A 26,844-nucleotide genomic window follows, 5' to 3' on the forward strand; every position below is an offset into this window, starting at 1 on the left:
TAAAAGAATGCAGAGTGATTTTTCAGGTGGACACAAGGGGAAAGATATTTCAGGCTATGGGAATAGTGAGTGCAAACACCTGGCATCTTAGGAAACCATGACGAATTTTGAGGGATCTGCATCTCCAGATTTGGTTTGACCAAGGATGGCAGAGATGTCATCAATAGAGAACACAGGCGATTTAGGGGCAGAAAAGGACCAGGTAGTGGACCTTATACATCATGTCAAGGAATGTGGACTTCTTTCTGTAAACTGAAGAAATACTGAAGAAGACAATCTTTCATGTTGTAGAGGATGGATTAGGTAAAGTTGCTGGAAGTATAAAGACCAGTTGTTGAATTATCCAAATGGGAGTTCATGCAACCTAAATTTAGGCTCTGGAACTGAAGATAAAAGGAAGGGATAGATCTGAGTCATATATAGAAGATGATCAAAATTACCTGGTAATTAATGGGGGGGGCAAGTAATCAGTGGCATTTAAAATTCTGACATGGGTGATGATATTGCTGCCATCAACAAAATTAGAAAATACTAAATGTGTGGGTCTGGATCTTGTGTCTGGTTTTGGACATATGGCATTGCATTAGTGGGTATGTAGTATAATAGATGGTAGGACATGTAGCTCTGGCCTTGAGAGATGAACTGAGGATACAGGTTTGGGAGTTATCATCACTTTATGGGGTGATACCTATGAAGTATAGGTGAGGTCATCTAAGAGAGTTTATAGGAGAATTGAGGAAATGCTGCAATGTTAGAGTGGTGGCAGAAGAAAATGATATATTGAAGGTGTCTGAGAAGCAACAAAGATGGATGAGGAAGTTCTTTTCATAGAAATCAAGATTTTAAGAGTTCATGTCTGTCATCTCCTGCATCCATTCTTTCTCCCTTCTGCTCTGACTGCAATGAGGAAAATATATTGATCTTCAAAAATTATAAATCTGAAGTTTTGTGTAATGTCCATGGAATAAAACCTTAGAATAATATACACTTTAATGCCCTGCCTATCCTGATGTTCTAACCATACGGAACTTTATTCAGTTCCTTATATGTTCTGTACTCTCCGTCCTTCAGGTTTTTACTTTTCCTTTTATTAGAATTTTCATCCTCTTCTTTCTCCTCTATCTTCTACTCTTCAAGTGTTTTGTTGTGTTTTGTTTTTGTTTGTTTTTTTAGATCTGCCTGTTTGTTTATTTGAGAGAAAGAAAGCATACAAGTGGGGTGGTGGGCAAAGGGAGAGGGAGAGAGAATATCTCAAATAGACTCCCCGTGAGCATGGAGCCCAAAGAGGGGCTCAGTCTCACCACCATGAGATCATGACTTGAGCCAAAATCAAGAGTTGGCCACTTAACTGACTGAGCCACCCATGTGCCCCTGGGTTTGTTTTTAAACATTACATTTTCAGGGAGGCCTTATGTGTCCTTTAAATGCAATCATATCTCTTTGCTGTATAATTTCTTACCCTAATACTTATCATTCATCACATATCATTGTTGCTGTCAGTCTTCCTGTTCTGTTTGAACTGCATGAGAACAGAGATCTTGTGTTTACCATTGAATCAGCTAGCCTAGCATAGTGCCTACCAGATATATGTGCTCAATAAATACGTTTTGAAGGACTGAGCAACATATTCGTCATACAAATAAGGAGTTGAAAGGGTTCATTAAGAGCAAAAGATTCAACATCTGTAATCATCAGGAAAATGCAAATCAAAAGTGCAATGAAGTATCACCTTACACCAGTCAGAATGGCTGGTATCAAAAAGACAGAAATAACCAGCGAGGATGTGGAGAAAAAGGAATCCTTTCACACTGTTGGTGAGAATATAAATTGATGTAGCCACTATATAAAACAGTATGGAGGTTCCTCAAAAAATCAAAAATAGAAATGCCATATGATCCAAAAATTCCACTACTGGGTATTTACCCAAAGAAAATGAAAACACTAATTCAAAATAATATATGCATCCCTGTGTTTATTGCAACATTATTTGTGTAGCCAAGATATGGGAGCATCTCAAGTGTCCATCAATGGATAACGAAGATGTGGTATAGGTATACACAATGGAATATTAGTCAAAAAAAGAATGAAATTTTACTATTTGTGATGACATTGATGGACCTAGAAGGTATTATGCTAAGTGAAATAAATCAGACAGAAGGACAAATACTGGGTGCCTGGGTGGCTCAGTTGGTTAAGCCACTGCCTTCAGCTCAGGTCATGATCCTGGAGTCCTGGGATTGAGTCCTGCATCAGGCTCCCAGCTCCACAGGGAGTCTGCTTCTCCCTCTGATCTTCTCCCATCTCATGTTCTCTCTCCTCTCTATCCCAAATAAATAAATAAAATGTTAAAAAAAAAAAAAAGGACAAATACTATATGATTTCACTTATATGTGGAATCTAAAAAACAAAACAAAAATGAATAAACAAACCCAAAAAGCAGAAACAGAGCCATAAGCACAGAGAACAACTGGTGGTTGCCCCAGGGAGGGGGCATGGGGCAGGAGATGGACAGAATGGGTAAAGGGAAGTAGGAGGTACAGGCATCAAGTTATGAAATGAACAAGTCATAGGGATGAAAGGTATAGCATAGGGAATATAGTCAGTGGTATTATAATAGTGTTGTATGGTGACAGATGTATTCCTGTGAGCAAAGCATCATGATAGGATTGTTGAATTGCTATGTTGTATACTTGAAACTAATGTAACACTTTGTCAGCTATCCTTGAATTAAAAATAGAATAAGTTTTTAAAAAGCAAAATTGTTGAGGTAAATGGAAGGAAGTAGAGGGAATGTAGACCCCACCTTGAAGCAGTGTAGCTATGAAAGGAAGAAGCAATGAGACACACAGAAGTTTTTTCCACTGTTTTTTTCCTTCCATTGAGACTGATTACAGCTTTTCAGTTATTATTCTTCGGGATTGTTTTATTACTCAAATAGCCAGGAGTGAAGCTCAATTTAGAGAAGGAATTCCACAGGGAATGAAATCAAGACAAAGGATTTGGGAGGAATTGAAAATTGAGAAAGATTAAAGGCAAAAACTTAAGATGGAATTGTTAGGGACTTAGATAGGAAATACTTTTTTTTTTTTTAAGATTTTATTTATTTATTTGACAGAGAGAAATCACAAGTAGATGGAGAGGCATGCAGAGAGAGAGAGAGAGGGAAGCAGGCTCCCCGCTGAGCAGGGAGCCCGATGTGGGACTCGATCTCAGGACTCTGAGATCATGACCTGAGCCGAAGGCAGCGGCTTAACCCACTGAGCCACCCAGGCGCCCGATAGGAAATACTTTTAAAGATTATTTCCCTCCCTTTTTTCTACTTTCACTCCTTTTTTCTCTCCCTCTTCCTCTAAAGTAGAGCCTCCATTGATTTCCAGCCCCAGTTGTTTCCCTACAAGTGTGGTTAGGATGAGGCACATTGATGTATGGGGAACTGGGATGGAGCAAGGTGATAACAGGGTGGAAAGGGGTATTTAACATTCAACCAGTATTTAGAGAGGACCTTTTATGTGCCAGACACTGTCCTGGGGCCTTGAGAAACATAGGTGAACAAAGTAGACAAAGATTCGTGTTCTCATGGAACTTAAATTCTAGTAGGGGGAGAGAGAGACGATAAACATAGTAGATAAGCTGTGTATATGTTAAAGGTGATTACAGATACGGAAAGAAGGAAAAGTTGAACAGATTAAGGGATTGCCAGGGTGTGATGGGGGAGGTTGAGGGTTGTCAGGGTATGCCTCATTGAGGTTAGATTTGAGTGAAAACTTAAAGCAAATGAGGGACTTAGCTATGTGGATATCTATGTAATCAGAAGAAGTCTTAAATATCTTTCTTACTGAATCACCTGACCCTATCACTGCAGTTAAATTGTAAGCTTAGGGTCAGGAATTAGAACTAAGACATGATCATTGACATTATCCCATCTTATTGGCGGGTGCAAAAGTACGGGTCATTATGATTTTAATTAGATGAGGTTCATCTGTTGGATGTGTTACCCATTCCTCTGTTTTGTTTTGTTTTTTTTAAGATTTTTTTTATTTGACAGAGAGAGACACAGTGTGAGAAGGAACACAAGCAGGGAAAGTGGGAGAGGGAGAAGCAGGCTTCCCACTGAGCAGAGAGCCTGATGCAGGGCTCGATCCCAGGACCTTGGGATCATGACCTGAGCCAAGGGCAGACGCTTAATGACTGAGCCACCCAGGTGCCCCATCCTCTGTTATCTTTTAAAAGCATGATTTTGTAAACAAATTTGTAGCTGCTTCTACTGTGTCTCGACCAGTATTCTCTAATCTTTGAACTCTAAAAGTAGGCATGCCTAATGGCCCCAAATATGAAGGTGATAGAATATAGATGCATGTGCTGTTTATTTTCTCTCTGACATTTGATATCAAAACATTACCTATTTTCTCTCTTTTTTGATATTAATACCATTTGTTTGAATATACTGTCGTTTCTGTGCCATGGTAGTCTGGCATAAGAGATTATTGGGTTTTCATGTTAGGGTGAGAGAGGGTGAATAACTTGCAAAAATGGGTTAACTGCAAAAAATAAGGACTGTGCTTCAAAAATCTTATTTAAAATTACATGTTTTATTAAGCTAGTGGATATCTTATTAAAAGCTGTTTAATTAGATGCTATGTTAAATATTGTGTAAGGTTACTGTGAAATAAAGTGTGTTATTAGGATGAAGTGTAGTATTATGGATGTTTACTATTTTATAAATCATCTAGTTAAATCTTTTTCTTCTTTAAATATTTTATTTATTTATTTGTCAGAAAGTAGAAGCCGGGGAACAGGAGGGAGAGGGAGAAGCAGGCTCCCTGCTGAGCAATGAGCCCAATGTGGGGCCTGAGCTAAAGACAGACACTTACCTGACTGAGCCACCCAGGCGCCCCCAGTTAAATCTTTATTTAGTATTTCTTACTCTGCAGAAGTAGGCTTATTTTATGACTGCCTTAAAAAAGAAATATGGGGGCGCCTGGGTGGCTCAGTGGGTTAAGCCTCTGCCTTCAGCTCAGGTCATGATCTCAGGGTCCTGGGATCAAGCCCCGCATCGGGCTCTCTTCTCAGCAGAGAGCCTGCTTCCTCCTCTCTCTCTGCTTGCCTCTCTGCCTACTTGTGATCTCTCTCTCTCTGTCAATAAATAAAATATTTAAAAAAAAAAAAGAAAAAGAAATATGGCTCTAGTTATAGATATGAAGCTCTGGGCCATGACTGGAGGCAAATTATTTAAAAACTCTTTTCTACCTTCATAGAAATGTGAAAACTATAGAAGTCTTTAAAATATTTTCATCTTGGTGAAGATAGACATGAAACAGTGCCATCACTGCTGCAGCTGTACAAATTATAGTTCCAGAATTAACTTGTGGATATAGCCTTCATGTTAGGCTTATAATACATTTTAATGTTTTTGTTGTTTTTATTACTTAGGTTCAGCATTTTTACTTTAACCATCATTTCCAGTGTTCTTGGTAAAGACAAATGGGATAGATTGCAGATTGACTTATATTTCTTATTCTGCTTTTGCTTTCAAAATTTATAAAAGTTTCACTTCTCAACTTTAAATTGTGGTTTCAGACCAAATATACAGGAAGAGAAATATGAAGGTTATTAACAAGTGATAACCTGTATTTTCAGGGCAATTTTTTTGTCAGTTGTCAAATTGTTAATTTGAGAAATGTCAGTTGTCAAAATTGTCAATTTGAGAACTTAATCCAAGTTCATATTAATTGGAGCAGGCACTTTCACCTGGCTGTGCTGGACTAATTGTACATTGGCTATTGCTCTCCAATTATGTGAGGTACTATTTAAGTTAATGTAGATAACTCTCCGTAGAAGGGCAAGATGAACTTACGTCGAACGTATCTTTATTTCTGTTAAATGTCATCATCTTCCACTGAGATTTTGATAAATGTATTCGGAAGCCAGGCAAATAGCCTGATCTATCCTTGGAGGTGTTTGGGCCCATGAATCATACCGGCCCCCACCTTCCAACATTTTTACAGAAATGAAATCGGATTAAAATGACTAAGAGTGACTAATGTTAGTTTAGCTCTTTCATAATCAGTATATTATTTGTTTCTGACAATAATCCTATGAAGTAGGGAGAGATTTATTATCATCACTGATTTACCCCAAAAAAAAAAACCCTTACTATTTGTCCTAGATCTTACTGTGAGTAAGTGGCAGTATGAGGATTTGAATTCAGATTATCTGACTCTATAATCTCTGTTCTTTCCACTATTCTCAGCTGCCTAGCTGCCTGGGGACTGTATCTTTAAATTCACTGGGGCACACAGAGCCCTTAACACGTTATTTACCGCATAATAAGCTCTTAACAAATTATGGTCAGATGAAACTTTGGTGGCCTCACTCCTCTGCTGAGAGATGAGGGATTTTTTTAGATAGATTTGAATATGCACATCAGCTTCAGTTTGTGGTACTAATTTTAAGAGACACCTTTTCTTGGTTACCCCTTCTGGTCATTACTCTTATCCTCATATTTTCCAAGTTGGAACCCAGGGTTGATTTGCCTTTACTATGGAGATGACTCGGCTCATAGTCACCCCACATTGTAAATAACTAAAAAGAGAATCTGTCCTTTTTCTTAGTTTGGGACACTCTTCCTGCTGTGCTTCTCTTGCCCTCATTTTGTCTGGACTTTAAACTTACGGGTATTGTTATCTGGATTAACTGAGTCCCATAGATGGTACTGTGTAATGCTATTATGAATTAAAATAAAATACTAATTATTTCAGGCAGTTATCATTAACTAGTTACTTCTGTGTGCTATCTAATTTAAGGTAAATAGGACTGCCTGAGAAGGATTTGACTTTTAGCATTATCTTGTGAACCACTGTGTTACTTCTCCTACACATGCACCTCCTTTATTAGATGAGCTGTGCCTTTTTCCTCTCTTTTTTTAAAGATGTATTTATTTTGGGGGCGCCTGAGTGGCTCAGTTGCTTAAGCGTCTGCTTTCACCTCAGGTCATGATCCCAGAGTCTTGGGATTGAGCCCCCACATCAGGCTTCCTGCTCAGTGGGGAGCCTGCTTCTGCTTCTCCCTCAGTTCATTTCTGTTTCTCTCTCTCTCTCTCAAATAAATAAATAAAACCTTTTTTAAAAAAGGGATTTATTTACTATTTTGAGAGGAGAGGGAGCATGTGTACAGTAGGGGAGAGCAGAGGAAGAGAAAGAATCTCAAGCAGACTCCCCGCTAAGGGAAGAGTGGGGCTTGTTCCTAGGACCCTAAGATCATGACCAGAGGCAAAATCAAGAGTCAGCTGCTCAACCAACTGAGTCCCCTAGGTGCCCCACAACTTACACATTTTAAGTTTTTTAGCTACTAATTGTATTATATGATGGAGTTGATTGGTTCCCTACCAGTTTTTTTTTTTCTAGGAAAATTTCCCATTATACATTAGTCATAATAAATATAACACATATATAATATACAATATATTCTATATGGTATATATATATGATAATACAGGTTTTTTTCACTTTAACAATATATTACAAACAACTTTTTATGTTAGCAATTATGTACATTTTATATTTGAGTGTTATTTCTTGTATTATTTTACAATTTAAAAAAATTTTTTGACATAGTTTTCGCTTAGAGCTTTGACTTCATCGTACAATTTTTAATCCATTATCGTTGGATTATCTCCAGGAGTTCCTTATTATAAGCAATGCTGTGATCAGTGTCCTTGAACAAATTCTTAACACAAAAATTGTTTCTTTAAGTTTTCTGAGCTTTTTGAAATTTTAGTGAATTTTGACTATACCTTCAAAAATGTGTCACCTATCAACAGTGGTTCCCTTTCATCTTAAATCCTTTCTTCCTTTTACTTGGCCATTAGGACATCCAAATAATTCAATTTAAGTACTCTTCTGGATGGAACTCTCCTTTTAAAAAAATCAATCTGTTCTAAGAAAGGGTTAAGAAAATGCTTTTCACAGGCAAGTAAGTGTCCTAACAGGCCAAGGCTTTAGTGTGTCCTGAGATGTTAGTCATGTGGACAGATTTAGAGTAACCCTAACAGGAAGGCCCCAGGCTCGGACTATGTCTGCCTGGGAGTATGTCTGCTGGGGAATGCTGCAGTGCAGTCTCCTTCTATGGCAGTAGGAGCACCTGTCTAGACCTGTGTAACTGTGTGGAAGGCAGCTTGGAAATACTCCACAAAAATTAAGGAATTTATGAGTTGGCAGGGGCCTCTCGCACAGTGCAAAAATCCCAAACCCTGTCCTTGACAAGTGGCCATTTAACTTATTTAAACAATAAGGACTTACTCTTTTAAAAGCAGTCAGTTCCTTTTTTAGGTGCTATCTGTAATCTGTCCCATTGAAACTCAGACAGGGCAGGTACATCTTTGTAATTCTTTGCTCCTATTCCAGCAATACTACCTTCACATCTGAAGTATCTGGTGCATAGGTGGTGCTCAATGAAAAAAAAATTAAAATAATGAATGACTAATCTTTATTTTAAATTTTCATGTGAACGTTATGCTATAAGTGACTCTACCCTTATTGTATTTTGTTCCCATAAACTTAATAGTCTTACTGGAAATATTTTCCTTGAAATTTATGTAACAATTTGTATATGTATACTATGCCTAGTGTTTATAACCTACCTTTTTCCTTAAAGGATTTATAAGAGAAGTAAAATGAAGCACTTTACTTTGCTATTGTCAGAGGATAAAATATTCCATTTGGTTTTGAATATAACACTTTTAACATTTATTTTTCAATTTTAAAAATATCATAACTTTATAGAAATTCAAAAAAAGAAGTCTCCTTTATTGCCATGAATCTGTTGTTATAAGTGCTATCAAACTTTGAGCACTTAGTCAAAGTACATAGTAACCAGAATAGCAGGAAGGGTCTGGAAACTGTATGTAGTATTTTGAAGGGATTGGATGTTTGTAGTTAGAAAGGAGCCCATGTGTGTGTATATATGTGTGTGTGTGTGTATACACATGTATACATATATGTGTGTATATACACATATATACATATGTATACTTATATACAATATGTATATATTATACACACATATATACATATATATATAGACATATACATACATACATATATATTTTAAGGGTTTTATTTATTTGAGAGAGAGAATGCGAGCGGGAGAAAGAATAGGAGTAGAGTAGGGGGGAGAGGGATAAGCAGAATCTGCACCAAACATAGAATCCGACACGGGGCTCTATTCCAGGACCCTGAGATCACGACCTGAGCCAAAACCAAGAATCCAGTGCTTAACTGAGTGAGCCACTCAGGCATCCCAGCTTTTATATTTTTTAATCTTAGCAGGGTTAAAATTAGAACTAGCCCCTGACTGCCATAATAAATACTTAATAAATAATAATAATACTCAATAATACTCAATAAATACTTAATAAATTAATAAATTTAGTTACCTGAAATTTGTCACAGTAGGAGGAATATGCTAAATCAGTATTACCTCACAGTCCAAAACTAGGGACTCTGAGGAGAAATTATAGGAAAGTAGATTTTGCTTATCATAGAAAAGCCTTCATTCAACTAAAGTTATCCTAAAGAATTAATATATCAGATTGGCCAAATTACCGCTGCAAAGTAGAAGAGAATTGTTTTTTTAGAACAAAGTTGAATTAGATGATTTCCAACAGTTTCTCTGAACTGGGTTTCTAATAGAACAGTATCTCTGGAGGGGTTTTGGTTTTGTCTGTTTTCACTATTCCTTAATATGGGTGATTTTTTAATATCCCATTCTTGACTTTCTTTTCTTATTCTCCACATTCTTCCTAAGTAATCTCATCTACCTGGCTTGGATTCAGTAATGTTGATGGTGCCCCAATCTGTCTCCAATCCAGGCTAGCTCTTGAGCTTGAGGAGCTATTAAGTGGCTTACAGGGTATCACTAGTAGGTTTTCCATTGGAAAATGGTTTTTACATTCATCTATGTCCCTTCACTACCTTCCTGTCTCGAGCCATAAGGTGTGTTCATCTTCTTTGTCATTGTAGTGAATGGGACCACACTGTCCACTCAGTTGTTCAGTCCAGAAACTAGGGGTTATGCTAGGCTTGCTGTTTCTTTGCATCTTACATTAAATAGCTTACCAGTTTCTAATGGAGACAAGCTTGAACTAAAGTAGAACAGAGGAGGTAAAGGGAAGTGAATGGATTTGATCTATATTTTTAAGTCATCAGGATTTGCTTATACATCAGGTGTAAAAGTAAAAGGAAAGAAATGAAGAATGAAGTTGGGTTTGGATTTAAGCAACAACTGAATGCATGCAATTAATTTTATTTAGATTGGGAAGATATGGGAATGAATGGGTTTGTGGAGTAGGGATAATCGAATGTTCTATGTTAGACATGTTAACATTGAGATGCCTTTTAGGTTTCCATGGATTTAGGAATGTGAAGCTGAGTAAGGAGAGATTTGTCCTGGAGATGGTTGTTAAAGCCATAAGACTACATAGGAGAATGTCAGATAAAGAAAAACTGAAATTTCTTCATTACTCAGGATAGGTAAGAAAAGAGGGAGTAATAAAGAGGCTGAACATTATTGAAGGTTTGAAGAGGAGAGTAAAATAGTCCTAATGAAGAGTGGGAAATAGCTTCTCCTCGTGGAAAAGTTGTAGTTTGAAATTTGTGTTGTGATTTCAAAATAAGATCAGTTAACATCATTTTAAATTTGTTTCCAGCAGCATTAGCTGGCTAGCTATTTAATACCAGCATGGAATGAGTGGATTATGTTTAATCAGATTAGGATTTTGCAAAGCTAGTGTGATACAGGGCAAGATGGGACAGAAGTTAAGGGAGTTTGTGAGAGAGTGACTGGAAATGGAGTGATGGACTATGGAACCCTGAAAATTGAGGGAATGTGAGGAATTGAGATATAATTGGTAGCCATAAGGAACTGCTCTGATAAGAATGGAAGGACTGGGACTGAAAGGGTAGATCATCAGCAGGAAGTACAGTGTTTGAAATCAAGATTCAGATAGGAGGTCAAGGAATGAAAAGTCAGGAAGTAGGTCTGAAGGCAAGAGAAGGAATGGAGAAGAAGACTGACCCAGAGACCATAAAGTCTTGAATGAACAAGGAGGGGGTGACCAAGAAGTTAGTAGGTGGTAGCTCCAAGAGAACAGTGGTTGATATAGTCTGTCTTGAGCTGCAGAGGAATCTCGATGTGTCACCCTTCCCTTATTTACACTATTAAGTTCCCTTACCACAAGATAGTTCTTTGAGATGCCCGTGTTTTCTCCTGTCTTTACCATGTTGTCTGGAATTCTGCCATAATCATCACCACCACTACCACCACCATCATGCTTCTTCTGCAGCCCCAACATCTCTTTTCAGGTCTCAGGTTAGATTTACTTTCTCTTTGAAGCTTTCTCCAGCCAGCTTTGAATGGGGTCAGAACCTTGTATGTTGTCTTATGTCACCTTTGAGGGCACTTGTGACACTGTATGGTATTTACTGTTCACTTCTCTCTCTCTCTCTCCAACTGATAAAAGCCTTGGAAGACAGGAACTTTTTTGTTTCATTAATTCCCCAATATCAACAAGAGTACGTGATGCATAGTCAGTAATATTGGTTCAACGAGCCAGGCAAAAACAGTGTTCCAAAACAGTATACCAAAAACAGGTATAGAGGTTTTATAGCCTATGACATAGTTTACATTTTTTTTTTTTTTGGATGAACCAGTACTTCACATTCTTCAAACCTTACAGATGCTGTGTTGCTACTTTTGTATTGTAGTTCATATTCTTAAATCTGGGATGCATAATCCTGACTGAAAATAGTCACTGGCCACTAGAGATAGCTTGTTACATACAGGGATGTCTCAATTTTCTGTAGTTATGTTAAATAATATTTTTGGAAGAAGGGGGCATATTTAAAACTGGTGCCCCCAGTTGGCTTTCCAGAAAAGTTTTTGTGACCCTAAAAATATGCTGGAAGGAAGTTAATTGGAGATAGGATGAGGGGCCTAATGTGAAAAACAATAAAGTTGTATATAAAGGCTGAGCTCACTTACCTTCATGGTGACTGTCTTGGTTGCCATAGGTTTTAAATGACTGTCATTAGTTACCAGTTTTATTTTAGATCTAATTTTTAAAAATTCTCTTCTAAAAAATTCTAACTTCATGGCCCCAGAGGTGTAATATTTATTATTAAGTATTCTCTCTCTTGTTCTTTCTTGAAAACTTGCAGGTAAATGTGTAGACACAAGACTTTTCCTTTAATTATTTTTAATCACCTTAAAATTTTCACAGCATGTGAAGAAGTTCATGGCTGAAAAAACTGGCAGCTGCATGGTATTATTGAAATAGAAATGGCTTGGTCAGCATTTTTTTTTTTTTTTTTTTTAACCTTTGTGCAAGTGGAACTCTAAGGATAACTTTTCACTGTGAATTTAAAAATCAAAGACTGGACAATTTGAGTTAAAACACTTCTCTGATAGTAAATTGACTTGGAAATATTAAGATGTTAAAGGGAAATGCATTAGCAATGAGAATAGAAAATTTAACTGGAAAGGCTCTTTCATGGATTTTATTATTACATTGATCCCATTTATTATTAGTTTATCTTTTCCCACCCAGTGATTTCAATTCCCAATTAATAAGAGTTAAATGATAGATAAGCAGGACTCCTGGGTGGCTCAGTCTGTGTTACATGTCTGCCTTGGGCTCAGGTCATGATCTTGGGGTCCAGAGATCGAGCCATGCCAGGCTCCCTGCTCAGGGGGAGTCTTCTCCCTCTCCTTCTGCCCCTCCCTCCTGCTTGTGCTCACGTGCATACTCTCTCACTCAATTAAGTAAAATCTTAAAAAAAAAGAGATTAGCTGTAGTGACATTTTCTTAGAGTTCTGGGTGTTTATTATACTTTTAAGTCTGAATAGTGAATACCAGTAACCTACTAAAATACACAGGAATCAGAAATATATTTAGATCCTTTTTGTAGAGGTGCTTTAGTACATTCCATTATTTCCTACTGCAGGATTTTCGAATTCTTGTGTGTTAAAAACAAAAATACTTGAGAATATTGCATTGAACTTGTTGGAGAGAATAGTGGGGTTTCAAAAACCAGTACTATGTATGACTCTTCTGGGTTATAGTGTGAAAGTATATAGTTAAATTTCTGAAAGATCTCTTTAGCAAATTGAATCTGTAAAGTCTCTGTTTAGATCTTTTTTTCTAAAAGCCTCTTTGCATTTTATTATAAAAGAGCCTGGTACTGCTTTCTGTTTTAAAAATTCCAGCTGGAAAATTACAGAGTACGAAAGTTTGCCCATCGTTGCTTCATTTGGAGAGAACAGAAGTATGTCTTCAAAATGGAGAATGACATTTAAGATATCTGTTAGTGGGAGTTTTAGCTTATATTATTTTTCTTTACTTTTTACTTCTGTTAATCATATATTTTGGCTTCTGTCTGGTACAGCTGAATACCATTTTTATTTTATGTGGTTCTATAATTGTTGTTCATATCCTCCAATGAGATGTTCTTTCTGAGCCCCTGAGAATCTAAAAAACAAAACAAAACAAAATACCCAAAAAGGTGTTCTCTGTCCTTGTGTCTTTATTTTGGTTCTATTAAATTGAAACAACATATCTGTGTTGATTGTAATCATGAAAATTGACTCTTAAATGTGTCTGAAAGTATCCTATACTTAAAAAAAATAGTATTATATGTATTCTTTTAAAAATAATCAGTAGAGTTAATTTTAAGTATTTTAGTTTTAGATTTACAGAATAATTGAGCTAATAGGATGTAGTTACATTCATCTACCCCCCAACCACCTACCTACCCATGGTTTCCCCTTTTATTAACATCTTTCATTGGTGGGGCACATTTATTACAATTATTGAACCAGTATTGATATATTGTTATTATTATTATAGTCCATACTTGACATTAAGAGTCACTTATGTTGTACAGTTTTATGGGTTTTGACAGATACATAATGATATGTATCCATCATTATAGTTTCATGCAGAAGAGTTTCACCACCCTAAAACCTCCTATGCTTTAGGTATTCATCAGTCTCCACCTAAACCCTTGGCAACCATCATTCTTTTTATTCTCTATAGTTTTACTGTTTCCAGAATGTCACATACTTGGAATCATATGGTATTAGACTGATGGCTTTCACTTAGCAGTAGGCATTTAAGTTTCATAACTTTTCATGGCTTGATGGCTCATTTTTTTCATTGTTTTTTTATTTATTTGACAGAGAGAGAGAGATCACAAGTAGGCAGACGGCAGGTAGAGAAGGGGGGGGGGGCAAGCTCCCTGCTAAGCAGAGAGCCCAATGCAGAGCTCTATCCCAGGATCCTGAGATCATGACCTGAGCCAAAGGGAGAGGCTTGACCCACTGAGCCACCCAGGCGCCCCTCATTTTTTAAAATCACTAAATAATATTTAGTATGGATGTACCACAATTTGTTTATCATTACCTATTGAAAGACATCTTAATCATTTCCAGTTTGGGTGATTATGATTAAAGCCTGCTATAAGCATTCTTGTACAGGTTTTTGTGTGGATGTAAGTTTTTAACTTAATTGGGTAAATGCCAAAAGTGGGGATTGCTAGATCATATGTTAAGACTGTGTGTTTAGCTTTGTAAGAAACTGTCAAACTGTCAGTATATGTGTTCCTTTTTTCTTTTCTTTTCTTTTTTTTTTTTTTTAAGATTTTATTTATTTATTTGACAGAGAGAAAGAGCACACAAGTAGGTAGAGGGCAGATGGAAGAGAGAAAGAAGCAGGCTCTCCACCAATCAGGGATCCAGATGCGGGGCTCAATCCCGGAACCCTGAGACCACGACCTTAGCTGAAGACAGACGTCCAATCAGCTGAGCCACCCAGCTCAGTATATGTGTTCTTAAGAATCAACTGAACAAACCGAGGCGCCTGGGTGGCTCAGTTGGTTAAGCCTCCGCCTTTGGCTCGAGTCATGGTCTCAAGGTCCTGGGATCGACCCTCCATCGGGCTTTCTACTCAGTAGGGAGCCTGCTTCCCCCTCTCTGTCTGCCTACTTGTAATCTCTCTCTCTGTCAAATAAATAAAATCATTAAAAAATATATTTAAAAAATCAACTGAATTGGGGCATGTTGGGTGGCTTAGTCAGTTGAGCCACTGACTCTTGGTTTCGGGTCAGGTCATGATCTCAGGGTTGTGAGATCTGCTGAGGATTCACATTCCCTTCTCCCTCTGCCTCTCCTCCCCACTTGATCTCTCTTTCTCTCTCTAAAATAATTAATTAAAAAAAAAAGAAAGAATCAACCTACTTAAAAACCTGGAAGGATATGCTCTAAACTATTAACAGTAGTTACCTCAAGGGGATGAAAGTGGGGAGATGGGAGGGACTGTCATCTTATTTTATAGTATTTGAATTTTTTAAACAAAATACTATTTTGTAGTAATTTTTTACAATAAAAATTTTCTCTAAAATATTTAATGCATGGTAATAAAAATTGAAATGAGGGGCACCTGGGTGGCTGTCTGTTAAAGTGTCCGACTCTTGGTTTCAGTTCAGGTCGTGATCTCATGGGTCATGAGACTGAGTGTCCCGAGTCAGGTTCTGCGCTCAGTGGGGAATCTGCTTGAAGATTTTCTTCCTCTGCTCCTCCCCACTGGTTTACACCCTCTCTTTCTCAAGTAAATAAGTAAATCTTTTTTAAAAAATTGAAAAATGAGTTAACATAAATAAAAGAAGACCATTTAAAGCAGTATATTATCAGTTTCATAGCACTTCCTAGTTGTGGAGGATTTTAATATTCTCAACTTTTAAGTAAAGAGGATAATTACTCCAATCGTAATTGTCCGTTCAACAAATTTATAGAGCCATCTACCCATAGCATAGTCCTTCATAGAATCCTCCTCAGAGCTAAGAAGAGAACATACTTCATCCAGCCTTGGGATGTTAGGCAAGACTTCCTGGAGGAGGTGATACCTAAATTGCATTCTGAGGGAGAAATCTGAATTAATGAGACTAATGTGGAGGGGAAAAGGGTAGGGGAAGGAGAATGTACCAGAATGAGGGCAGTGTTTTCAAACTAGAGACCAAGTCATTTGCTTCTGGTTAATCTGATTAAATCAGAATTAATTGTTTCACAATCTCAGAGAAGCATATTAGATCTTTTCATGCTCTTGGCACTTGTTTGATAAACTGTAATTGGGAAGTGTGGGCTCATATTTTCTTTTGGTTTCTAGTGACTGGCAGGGTTTATTGCCCTAATCCTGTTTTGCTTGGAAAACTGGAATAATGAATACCCTGAAGATATTTTGTTGCTGGAGATGTGTCAGCATCTATCCTGTTGCATGAGTTAAACATTGTACTCTTGAGTTTTAGAACCTTGAATGGTTCAACTGTCACTGTTTGTGAGTGTACATACATATTACTTTCTTGGGCCATCTATGTCTCTTATAGTTAAATCTTTCTTCCCATATGTAAATCTCCACTATATACACATAGATATTTTATGTTTTCTATATTCCAGGGAAACTTTAAAAATTATCACTTAGAGAAATGCAGAAAGAGGGGAAAACCGGGAATGTAAAAACGTGAAGAGATCGTAGTGGATTATGTTTGCTAGATTATGATGCAGGAGCCTTAAAAGAAGAATTAGTTGAGTCTTGTCAGTTGATAATTTTCCGAATCCTGTAAGTTAAGAGTTTAAACATTTTGGAAAGCTACTGACTTTTATTTGGTATCTTTTTCCAAATTATTTAAAATAATAGGGGTACCTGGGTGGCTCAGTGGGTTAAGCCGCTGCCTTTGGCTCCGGTCATGATCTCAGGGTCCTGGGATCGAGTCCCGCATCGGGCTCTCTGCTCAGCGGGGAGCCTGCTTCCCTCTCTCTCTCTCTGCCTGCCTTTCCATCTACTTGTGATTTCTCTCTGTCAAATAAATAAATAAAATCTTTAAAAAATAATAATAATAATATTTTTTCTTGGTTCAAATTCAACTCTCAAATTATTTAGGACCTTAAATATGAAAGAATTTACGATCTCTAATGTTGAAAATCATCATAGGAAATAGTTTAATATAAAATATGAATAGTACATTACCCTATTTTCAACAAAAGTCACCCCTGAGGTGTGTTAAATATTATGAAATTAATACTTTTCTTTGGTACCTGTTGCATTTAAAAAAGGAAAACAGAATTCTCATCTGTTGAAAAAGCAGTGGAACGTTGACATCAGAATACAGTTACTGGGTTCTTACACTGTCTCTTGCCCCTGGCCAGCAGAATAGCCTTGGGCAAGTCCCCTAACTTGACCTAGCTAAGTCTTTGTGTTTAAATAAATAAAGTAATGAATATGAGAGTTCCCCCAAACTATAAAGCAATTATAGATTTAATTTGCATCATTATCATGGAATTTATCTTCCAATACACATTTATAACCCACTGAACAGCATTCCAAAGAAGTCAGTTATTACTGCTTATTTTATAACTTCTGGCCATGTTCTTTTTTTTTTTAATTATCATGTAATGTATTATTTGCCTCAGGGGTGCAGGTCTGTGAATCATTAGACTTACACATTTCACAGCACTTACCATAGCACATATCCTTCTCTAGTGTCCATAACTTAGCCATCCTCTAGCAATCCTCAGTTTGTTTTATGAGATTAAGAGTTTTTTATGGTTTGTCTCCTTCCCAATGCCATCTTGTTTCATTTTCCCCCCAATCCCCCTCAACCCCCTGCCCTGCCTCTCAAATTCCTCATATCAGAGAGATCATATGATAATTGTCTTTCTCTGACTTATTTCACTTAGCATAATACCCTCTAGTTCCATCCATGTCATTGCAAGTGGCAAGATTTCTTTTCTTTTGATGGCTGCATAGTATTCCATTGTGTGTATATATATACCACATCTTCTTTATCCATTCACCTCTTGATGGACATTTAGGTTCTTTCATAGTTTGGCTATTGTGAACATTGCTGCTATACACATTTGGGTGCATGTGCCACTTTGGATCTTTAGGGTAAATACCCAGTAGAGCGATTGCTGGGTCATAGGATAGCTCTATTTTCAACTTTTTGAGGAACCTCCATCCTGTTTTCCAGAGTGGCTGCACCAGTTTGCATTCCCACCAACAGTATAGGAGGGTTCCCCTTTCTCTGTATCCTCGCCAATATCTGCTGTTTCCTGACTTGTTCATTTTAGCCATTCTTTTGGTATGGTAGTATCTGATTGGTGTATGGTAGTATCTCACTGTGGTTTTGATTTGTATTTCCCTGATACTGAGTGATGTTGAGCACTTTTTCGTGTGTCTGTTCTGGCCATGTCTTATAAAATCTCACTGGCATGTAAAATGTCGAGCAGTGGACAGCCTAATCTGTGTACACATAATTTTCTATAACCCATGGCAGGACTGAAATGCTGAAAGATCTTAGGAACTGGGACAACACCTAAGGCTAACAGATAGTTCTTTTGTCCAAGGGCAAGAAAGCAGAAAGGATAGTTGTGGTGTGAAGCTTTTGGCTGACCTGTTCCATGTCTTTGAATGTGTTTGCATTTGGTTTAGGGATAATTCGGGGGGGGGGGAGGGTTGGTTAAAATGTCTTTTCTCCTCCCCAGACCACTCCTTATGCTAATTTACCATGATAGATGAGGAAAATATGAACTTCTTACTGTATTTGAGACTTGTGTAGAAAATCCTTTTTTTCTTCCTGTTTGTGTTTCTTTCTGTATCCCTCTCCCCCATTCGATTCATTTTTCTCACCTTCTATATGTCTTTTCTAAAAGTATTCCTTTGAAGGTTGTATTCCCTATATTCTTTGTCATTCTTTATTCTTTTCCCTTTTTTCCTCTTGTAACATTACTTATTTAATCCAGCAAATTGGTATAATTTTACTTTCTTCTGTTCCATGTCTTTGAATGTGTTTGCATTTGGTTTAGGGATAATTCGGGGGGGGGGTTGGTTAAAATGTCTTTTCTCCTCCCCAGACCACTCCTTATGCTAATTTACCATGATAGATGAGGAAAATATGAACTTCTTACTGTATTTGAGACTTGTGTAGAAAATCCTTTTTTTCTTCCTGTTTGTGTTTCTTTCTGTATCCCTCTCCCCCATTCGATTCATTTTTCTCACCTTCTATATGTCTTTTCTAAAAGTATTCCTTTGAAGGTTGTATTCCCTATATTCTTTGTCATTCTTTATTCTTTTCCCTTTTTTCCTCTTGTAACATTACTTATTTAATCCAGCAAATTGGTATAATTTTACTTTCTTGTTTTTTTATATGCTTATTTTTTTATGCCAAGTATGAAAGTTTATATTCGATTCTAATAGAGTAAGTGAAAGCCTTGTGAATTACTAAATTGCATTTCCACATATGGCGTACCACTTGATGTAAGGGAAATGAGCACTCATATTAGCAATGATAATGTAATAGTACAATGCTTTTAGATCATTTTGATAGTATGTGCTAATGGCCTTAAATGCTCATATTCATACCCTTGGACCTAGTTAATTTCAAACCTTAGAATCCATTTGAACAAAATAATCTTAAATAACGAAAAGACTATGTGTAGCATCCTTAACATCTAATGATAAGGGAGAATGATTTTTTGGACTATTATGTAGCCATTTAAAATTATGTATAACATGAAGAAAGTTCATAATTTTAAAAACAATTAAAATTAGGACCAACAAGAGAAGTTAGCAAATATAGATTTCACATCCAAGGTTGGTAAGAATATAAATTCACACAGTTTTGTTAAAGGGCACTATGGCAGTGTTTTCATTTAAAATCCACATACTTTTTGACCTAACAAATATACTTGTAGGTTGCCATACCGTTAAACTGTGGTATGTGCCAAAATATTTGCAGTTATAATCATTGTAGCACTAATTATAAGTCTGTCCAGGGCACTTGGGTGGTACAGTTGTTTGTGTCAGCCTCTTGGTTTCTGCTCAGGTGGTGAACTCATGGGTCAGGGGATCCAGCCCCATCTTGGGCTCCTTGCTCAGCTGGGAGTCTGCTTGAAGAGTCTCTCCCTCTGCCCCTGCCCCAACTTGGGTGTGTGCGGCGCTCCTGGGCATGCTCTCAAATAAATAAATCTTTTCAAAAAAATCAGTCGGCCCATGATTTTTTTGGTTAGTAGGGAATAGTTTCTTTTCTATTTATCTGAATAAATAGAAATAAAATAAATAATAAAAAATATAAAAATAAATAAATATAATAAAAATATAATAAGTAAAATTAAAAATAAATTTATTTGGAGGAAATAAGGCTGTGGATAGATATAAAGCTAAGATATATTTATCCCTCTATTTATAACTGCAGAACAATATTAAAACCCTCCATTTTCAGCAATACCAGATTAGTGAAATACAGTCTCCATTCAGTAGAAAATTATGCAGTATTATAAACAACATTGTAGAAGACCACATATGATGGCACATATACATGTAAGCACTTACACATCTACACAGGGGGAAAAAAAAACCATGCTCTATTTGTTAACTTTTTTCCTCTGGGTAGTAAGATACAGATGACTTATTTTTCTAAATTATCCTTTAATGATCTATTATTATTCTTATAAAATATATAAAAACCATGAGTATTTTTTAATTAGTAAGAATATTAACTTTATTGCAAAAAAAAAGACTTAGCAAAGTATAACAAAAATTGTAAACAATAGCTAGTTTTGAGTGGTAGGATGGAAGGTAACCATGAGTGTGTGTTCGTGTGTGTGTGCCTTTTCTATATTTTTCTTTAGTGAGAAAATGAATATATTCATTTATTGGAAATAAAGGGTTTTTTTTGTTGTTGTTCTGTTAAAAGCATGGTTGATAAGCAACTAATTAACTTAGTGCCAAATAATTTTTATATAACTAACAAACTTAATAACATTTTTATTTTCATTTTAGGCTAGAAATATTCATACAGGAGAGTTGGCTGCAGTAAAAATTATCAAATTGGAGCCTGGTATGTATTAAAACTCTCAAGATGGTTTTTGAATACTTTTCTTGTGTAGTTTATAAATATAGGGCTTAACAAGCATTTTCCATATTTTTTTTCCTTATTTTCAGTCTTCCAAAAGGAAATCTTTGTTGTCAGGGCAGTAGGATATCCAATATGGTTATAATTAAATTCCACCGGAGGTTGTTAGTTAAAGATGAGTTTTGTGTAATAGGTTTGCTGCTAAATAAAGTTTGAAATGTGCACATTCAAAAATTGGAAAGGATAATGAGGGGCACCTGGGTGGCTCAGTAGGTTGGATGGCTGCCTTTGGCTGGGGTCATGGTCCCAGGTCCTGGGATTGAGCCCTGCATCAGGCTCCCTGCTTAGCGGGAAGCCTGCTTCTCCCTCTCCCTCTGCCTGCTTGTGCTCTCTGTCTCTCTCTCTCTCTGTCAAATAAATAAAATCTTAAAAAAAAAAAAAATTGAAAGGGATAATGACAGTGCTCATTTTCTTTTAAGGTTGTAGTAAAATATTTGAACTTCAGTTTTAGCTTTTATGAGAATTCAATTAGGAAAGTATTCATTGGGACACCTGGGTGGCTCAGTCATTGAGCGTCTGCTTTCGGCTCAGGTCATCATCCTTGGGGTCCTGGGATTGAGCCCCCCGCATTGGGCTCCCTGCTTGGTGGGAAGCTTACGTCTCTCTCTCCCACTCCTCCTGCTGTGTTCCCTCTCTTGCTGTGTCTCTCTTTAAAATAAATAAATAATAATCTTTTTTTTTTTTTTTTTAAAGGAAAGTATTCATTGATCAGGCAAGATATTTGGTAATATTTGGGATAATAGTATTTTATATGTCAGATGTAACCTGGCTGCTTGACTTCGATTTAATAATTCTGGTCTTAGCCTAGTGCCTTTTTTTTCCTTTTTTTTTTTTTTTTTTTTTTAAAACACAGTTAAGTGTAACAGAAAGCTGTTTGTTTTAAAACAGCCAGGGATACCCGAGTGGCTCAGTCAGTAGAGCATGCAGCTCTTGATCTTGGGGTTGTGAGTTTGAGCCCCATGTTGGGTGTAGAGATTACTTAAAACCAAAACAAAACAAAAATACTGAGAAATTTGCTTTGAAAACAAAACAACTGTGTAAAACCTGAAACAATTTTGTTATTTTGATAACCTAAGAGTCTTCTAAAAGAAGTAGTAGTAGCTTTTTCTCTTCAGTCTTTTTAAAGTGATATGTGATAAAGTACTTTTATGTACTTTTCAAGTACTTTATGTGATAAAGTACATATAACAGAAAATTTAGCATCAAAACCATTTTTAAGTGTACAGTTGAGTGGTATACACTGATGATGTTGGCTACCATCTTCAGGACTCTACATCTTATAAATAAACTCTATGCCCATTATATAGTAACTTCCCATTCCAGTCTTCCTCCTAGCCCCTGGCAACCACCATTTTACTTTTTGTGTCTGATTTTTACTACTCTGGGTACTTGATGTAAGTAGTCTTTTTGTGACTGGCTGGTTTATGTCACTTAGCATAATGTCTTCAAGGCTCATCCAGTTGTCATGTATGTCTGAATATTCTTCCTTTTCAAGACCAAATAACATTCTGTTGAATGAATAGATCACATTTTACTTACCATTCATTTGTTGATGGACACTTGGGTTGCTTCCACGTTTTAGCTCTTGTGAATAATACTACTATATGAGGATGAGCATACAAATATTTCTTTCAGACTTGCTTTTATTCTTTTTATATAACCAGAAGTGGAATTGCTAGATCATATGGTAATTCTATCTTTAATTTTTTAGGGACCACTGTACTGTTTTCTGCAGTGGCTGTACAGTGTTGCATTTCTACCAGTAGTGTTCAAGTATTCCAGTTTCTCCACACCCTCATCAACACGTTCTTTCTGTTTTGTTTTGTTTGTTACAGCAGCCATCCTAATGGCTATGAGGGGCTCTCTCACTGGAGCTTTTGTTTGCATTTCTCTAGTGACTAGAGATGCTGAGCATCTTTTCATGTGCTTATTTTTATATCATTTTTGGAGAAATGTCCTTTGCCCATTTTTTAATTAAGTTGCAAAAAATTGTTTCTTTGGTTTGGTTTGGGTTGTTTCTTTGTTATTAAGTTTTTTGGAGTTCTTTGTTATAATCTGGATAGTAATCCCATATCAGGTATATGATTTGCAGATATGCAGATATTTTTTCCCATTCCATGGGCTTTTTACTGTGTTGATATAGTCTTTTGGTTCATAAAATTTTTAAATTTTCATGAAGTCCAGCTTGCCTATTTTTTCTTTTGTTGCTTGTGCCTTTGGCATCATCCTCAAGAAATCATTGCCAGGATGCCTGGGTGGCTCAGATGGTTAAGCATCTGCCTTTGGCTCGGGTCATGATCTCCAGGTCCTGGGATCAAGCCCCACGTTGGGCTTTCAGCTCATCAGGGAATCTGCTTCTCCTTCTCCCTTTGCCTCTTCCTCCACTGTGCTCTCTCCCTCTCTACAAATGAATAAATAAAGTCTTAAAAAAAAAAATCATTGCCAAATCTAGCCAATAAGCTTTGCTGTATTATAAGAGTTTGTAGTTTTAGGTCTTACAAAGTCTTGAGTTAATTTTTGTATATGGTGTTGGGTGAGGGTCTGGCTTTTTTTTTTTTTTTTTTTTTGCTTGTGGATATCCATTTTCCCAGCACCATTTATTGAAAAGATGGTCCTTTCCCCATTGAATAGTCTTAGCAGCATGTCAGAAATCTTTTTGGTTGAAGGTCAGAAAAAACCTTTGACCATATATGCAAGGGCTTACTTCTGGATTTTCTTTTCTATTCTGTTGGTCCATGTGTCTGTTTTTATATTAGTATCACACTACTTTGAATACCATAGCTTTGTAAGAAGTTTTGAAATCAGAATGTGTGAATCATCCAATTTTGATCTTTTTCAACATTGCTTTGGCTATCTGAGGTCCCTTGAGATTTCATATAAATTTTAGGTTAAGTTTTTCTAATTCTGCAAAAAAATGAAAAAGGAGTTGTAATTTTTGACCAGGTAGGTGAATATTTGGTGATTTGTTCATTTAAAAGATAGAGCATTTTGAGAGTAGAAATTCAGGTCTTCAGCCAAGTATTATAACTTGCCAAATAATTTGTTTATGATATTTCTTGTTGTTATGAATGGCATTTCCCTCCTTACTCTTTCTAGTTGGTAACTGTTGATCTTTATGTAAGTCATTGATATATTAGACTTATTTTCTCTCAGAAAGTTGGCTTTTCATAGATAGCATTTCATTAGATAGCTTTTCATGCCCTTTTGCCCTTAGTTTAATTTTGTCAAACATTGATCTTGCCAAGTCCCCTTTTTTATTCTATTTGTGTGGCATATTAATAGGTAGATAGAGCTTCTATACTTGGGCCTGTCATTTTACTTTAATCCCTTCTGGGTCATTGGTTTTTAGGTGTTTCTCTTAATCATATTTGAGTTTTATTTTATGACCCAATCTGAATCTTTCTCCTTTTGATACATGAGTCTATTACTGTATTATTTAGTGAGATGTTTGATCCTTTGTCCTGGTTTTTTTTTTTTTTTAATGTTTTTTGAAGCTTTAAAAAATTATGCCTAAATGTTTCTTTTATTTTTACTGCTGATCATTGGAAAGGTACACAGTCTCGTTTTAACAGAGGATGGTTTACAAGACTTTGATTAATATGTTTAAATATGTGTTTTTGGTTTATTGATTTAAGCAATAAAAGTCATTGACTTCTAGGGTTAAAGATATTGAATTTCACGTTTATACCCTCCTGCCTCTTCATCTTCCTGTTTTCAGACATTGGTTAGTTTATTTGGAGGTTTTTGCCTGAGAATCCTTTTATTATACTGGGGCATTGAGTGTGTGTTAGTCTGCATATCTTTTAAGAATTATACCAATTATTTGAACTTTGTTTTATATTTAAGTGGATTCAGTGCTCACTGTTGGTCTTTTCATGCCATGGGCCTGCCATTCTGACCAGCTTATTTTGTATCAGCTATTAATAGAATGAATTATATCATCACATACATTTGCTCTATGTATTAGCAATAGTATTATTTGAATCCACAAATTGATTATTCATCCCAAACTTGCCCTTTCCTCAGTCTTCCCCATTTTGAGAAGCAGTCAGCTAAGCAAATATCTAGGTGTTGTCCTTGGGATGTCTTTCTTTTATTTGTATTCCGAGTCAGTCTGTTAACAGGTTTCTTCAGCTCTACCTCTAAATGTGTCCTGCATCTGTCTACTTCTCTTTATTGCCTTTTCTACCCTCCTAGTCTTCCTATTTCCTCTCCCACACCTCCCATCTGCTACCATCTAGTTGTCACAAAGCCACCAGACTGATCTTTATAAAACGCAAATCAGATCATAGTGCTCTCCTGCTTCAAGCCTCCCTGAAGCTTTCAAGTCACTTAGAATAATACTCACACTTTTAACATTGCTTATAAAACCCTACATGATTTGCTTTGTCTGTGTCTCTAAACTCATCATGTAACTTTTTCCCTTCTCTCCTCTGCTTTCATTTTCTTTTTATTTCAACAGTCCAAGATTAAACTAACCCTTCATTCTACCTGAAGTACTATTTTGCATTATCTTTTGAACAAAAGGCTTCTGGTCATTCACATCTCAGCTTAAAAGTTATGTCCTCAGAGAGACTGATTTCTGACTACCTAATTTAAAGTAGCTATTCAAGCGCTTGTTATTTTAGTTCTCTGAAATAAAATGTGTATGTTTATGTATGTATATGTATTTGTATAATATAAATTTGTAATGGTTTCTCTTGACTGTTATATTTCAGCTTCTGAAACAGTATATTTAAAATTTTTTTTTATTTTTTATAAACATATATTTTTATCCCCAGGGGTACAGGTCTGTGAATCGCCAGGTTTACACACTTCACAGCACTCACCAAAGCACATACCCTCCCCAATGTCCATAATCCCACCCCCCTTCTCCCAACCCCCCTCCCCCCAGCAACCCTCAGTTTGTTTTGTGAGATTAAGAGTCACTTATGGTTTGTCAGCATCTGAAACAGTATAATACGGCACAGTAGACACTCAATAAATAGTCTTTGTACAAATGAATATTATAAATGTCTTTCTTTTGCCATTGAATAAGAATGACCATTTGACTAAATCTAGAACTATTTGTATCACACATTCTTCCACCCTCAAAAATCTGTAGACATTTTCTCCTTGTATAGTGTTAGGGAAGACTGTAAGGCCGTCTTGGCATTTTTCCTCTGCAGGTTTTGCTGCTTCTGCCTGATTGTGGCACTAATACTACTTACCTACTATAAGCTGTGATATTGAGAAAATAATACCTTAATATTTATTATATCTTCAGACTTCAATTCATTGTTAATAGTAATTGTAATTTTAGTAAATTTATGAAGTAGCAACTATAAGTTTTTCTTATACTTTAAATATATATACTTTTTTCCATTTTATTTTATTTCTTTTTGGTGTTCCAGTATTCACTGTTTAAGCACCACACACAGTGCTCCATGCAATACATGCCGTCCATAATACCCACCACCAGACTCACGAAACCCCCCACTCCCCTCCCCTCCAAAACCCTCAGTATACTTTTCATTTTAGTAAATACTTTGATTTATTTTTATTATCTCTCCTTTAGAATTTGAGGAATTGATCTGGCTGTGACAGTGATTTAATTCCTTTGGGTTGTTTCATTACATCTTATTCATGGATTTTTCCTTTTGTATTTTGCCTCTTTAAAAAAAAATGTTTTTCTGTTGACCATAGATTTTTATATCTTTTTTTTTTTTTAAGCATTTTCAGTAAAGCCAAAGTAGGTGGTTTTTTTCACATTTTTGGAACAGGCTTAAGGGAATGATTAGGTAAAAAAAATATGGTATGCTAATGAATTTTCCCAAAATTCAGT

General features: G+C 36.3%; 1 protein-coding gene across 2 annotated transcripts in view; it reads left to right on the forward strand.

Annotated features, from left to right (window-relative positions):
- The window catches only part of MAP4K5 (mitogen-activated protein kinase kinase kinase kinase 5), a 109,968-nt gene that overhangs the window by 4,975 nt on the left and 78,149 nt on the right, over positions 1-26,844 (forward strand). For both annotated transcript variants that reach the window (XM_082735145.1, XM_082735144.1), the window contains one exon: positions 20,888-20,945. In XM_082735145.1, coding sequence (XP_082591271.1) covers positions 20,888-20,945 — 58 coding nt within the window. The remainder of the gene's footprint in view (positions 1-20,887; positions 20,946-26,844) is intronic.

This window comes from Mustela nivalis, assembly GCF_964662115.1.
Source record: "Mustela nivalis genome assembly, chromosome: 6".
Taxonomy (NCBI): domain Eukaryota; kingdom Metazoa; phylum Chordata; class Mammalia; order Carnivora; family Mustelidae; genus Mustela; species Mustela nivalis.